Source organism: Lottia gigantea, assembly GCF_000327385.1.
Source record: "Lottia gigantea unplaced genomic scaffold LOTGIsca_145, whole genome shotgun sequence".
Lineage (NCBI taxonomy): Eukaryota > Metazoa > Mollusca > Gastropoda > Lottiidae > Lottia > Lottia gigantea.
In genome coordinates, this window is record NW_008707710.1 from 568,936 (window position 1) to 570,673 (window position 1,738).

The following is a 1,738-nucleotide window of genomic DNA, read 5'->3' on the forward strand; positions in this document are numbered from 1 at the left end:
CTCGGTCTACTTTTCTTATATTCTGCGTTAAGACTGCAGCGTCAGTGCGAGACAGTAACCACTTATTTTTGTTCAAGTTCAAGCATTAAAATTGACAGGGATCACCCTAACTTTGATTCAAACACACACCTCAAAATTGAAAATATTGTAGCTTGTATAGAATGGGTCCAAGAATGGATCAGTTTCAGCTCAGCCACCAAATGCCAAGTGAAGTGCTGTAAATTGCGCCTTGAGCATTCCCTAAAGGATTAAATTGTTGCGCGATAGTATTATTATCATTATCATTATTATTATCATTATCATTATTATTATTTGCGAACTACATGTATTTCATAAATAAATCTTCTGAAGTACAGAAGTATACATATTTTAACATTCAAAGCTATAGATTGGATAAATCTCTTACCTTTCAATGGTGTTGAATCTTGCATTAAAATCAAACTATATTGTACTGTTATCTAACAAGATTGTTTCACCATGAAGCAAAACTCTGTTCGAAACACGGCATACTTCTATTCCATTTCTGAAATAAAACAAACAAAAACAAAATTTATTATCATTTCTTTTCTGGCAGTTTAATCAATTTCAATATTTGAAATAATATAACTTATATCTAGTATCATTTATTGTCAAAACTATCAGCATTATTCTATATCTGGTATAATTTATTGACAAAACTATCAGCATTATTCTATATCTGGTATAATTCATTGACAAAACTATCAGCATTATTCTATATCTGGTATAATTTATTGACAAAACTATCAGAATTATTCTATATCTAGTATAATTTATTGTCAAAACTATCAGCATTATTCTATATTTAGTATAATTTATTGTCAAAACTATCAGCATTATTCTATATCTGGTATAATTTATTGACAAAACTATCAGCATTATTCTATATCTGGTATAATTTATTGACAAAACTATCAGCATTATTCTATATCTGGTATAATTTATTGACAAAACTATCAGCATTATTCTATATCTAGTATAATTTATTGTCAAAACTATCAGCATTATTCTGTATCTAGTATAATTTATTGACAAAACTATCAGCATTATTCTATTTCTAGTATAATTTATTGTCAAAACTATCAGCATTATTATATATCTAGTATAATTTATTGACAAAACTATCAGCATTATTCTGTATCTGGTATAATTTATTGACAACATTATCAGCATTATTCTATATTTAGTATAATTTATTGACAAAACTATCAGCATTATTCTATATCTGGTATAATTTATTGTCAAAACTATCAGCATTATTCTATATCTAGTATAATTTATTGACAAAACTATCAGCATTATTCTATATCTAGTATAATTTATTGACAACATTATCAGCATTATTCTATATCTGGTATAATTTATTGACAAAATTATCAGCATTATTCTGTATCTAGTATAAATTATTCACAACATTATCAGCATTATTCTATATCTAGTATGATTTATTGACAACATTATCAGCATTATTCTATATCTGGTATAATTTATTGTCAAAACTATCAGCATTATTCTATATCTAGTATAATTTATTGACAAAACTATCAGCATTATTCTGTATCTGGTATAATTTATTGACAAAATAATCAGCATTATTCTATATCTGGTATAATTTATTGACAAAACTATCAGCATTATTCTATATCTGGTATAATTTATTGACAAAATTATCAGCATTATTCTGTATCTAGTATAATTTATTGGCAAAACTATCAGCATT

The 1,738-nt window shown here is 25.7% G+C and overlaps 1 protein-coding gene across 1 annotated transcript; it reads right to left on the bottom strand.

Moving 5' to 3' along the window:
- Positions 1 to 585: 585 nt before the first annotated feature.
- LOTGIDRAFT_140190 (hypothetical protein) lies at positions 586 to 1,425 on the bottom strand (the record flags this gene model as incomplete). Its single annotated transcript, XM_009050141.1, has 1 exon — positions 586 to 1,425. A coding segment is annotated over one exon (840 nt), but the record flags the coding sequence as incomplete, so codon positions are not given.
- Between the last annotated feature and the right edge of the window lie 313 nt (positions 1,426 to 1,738).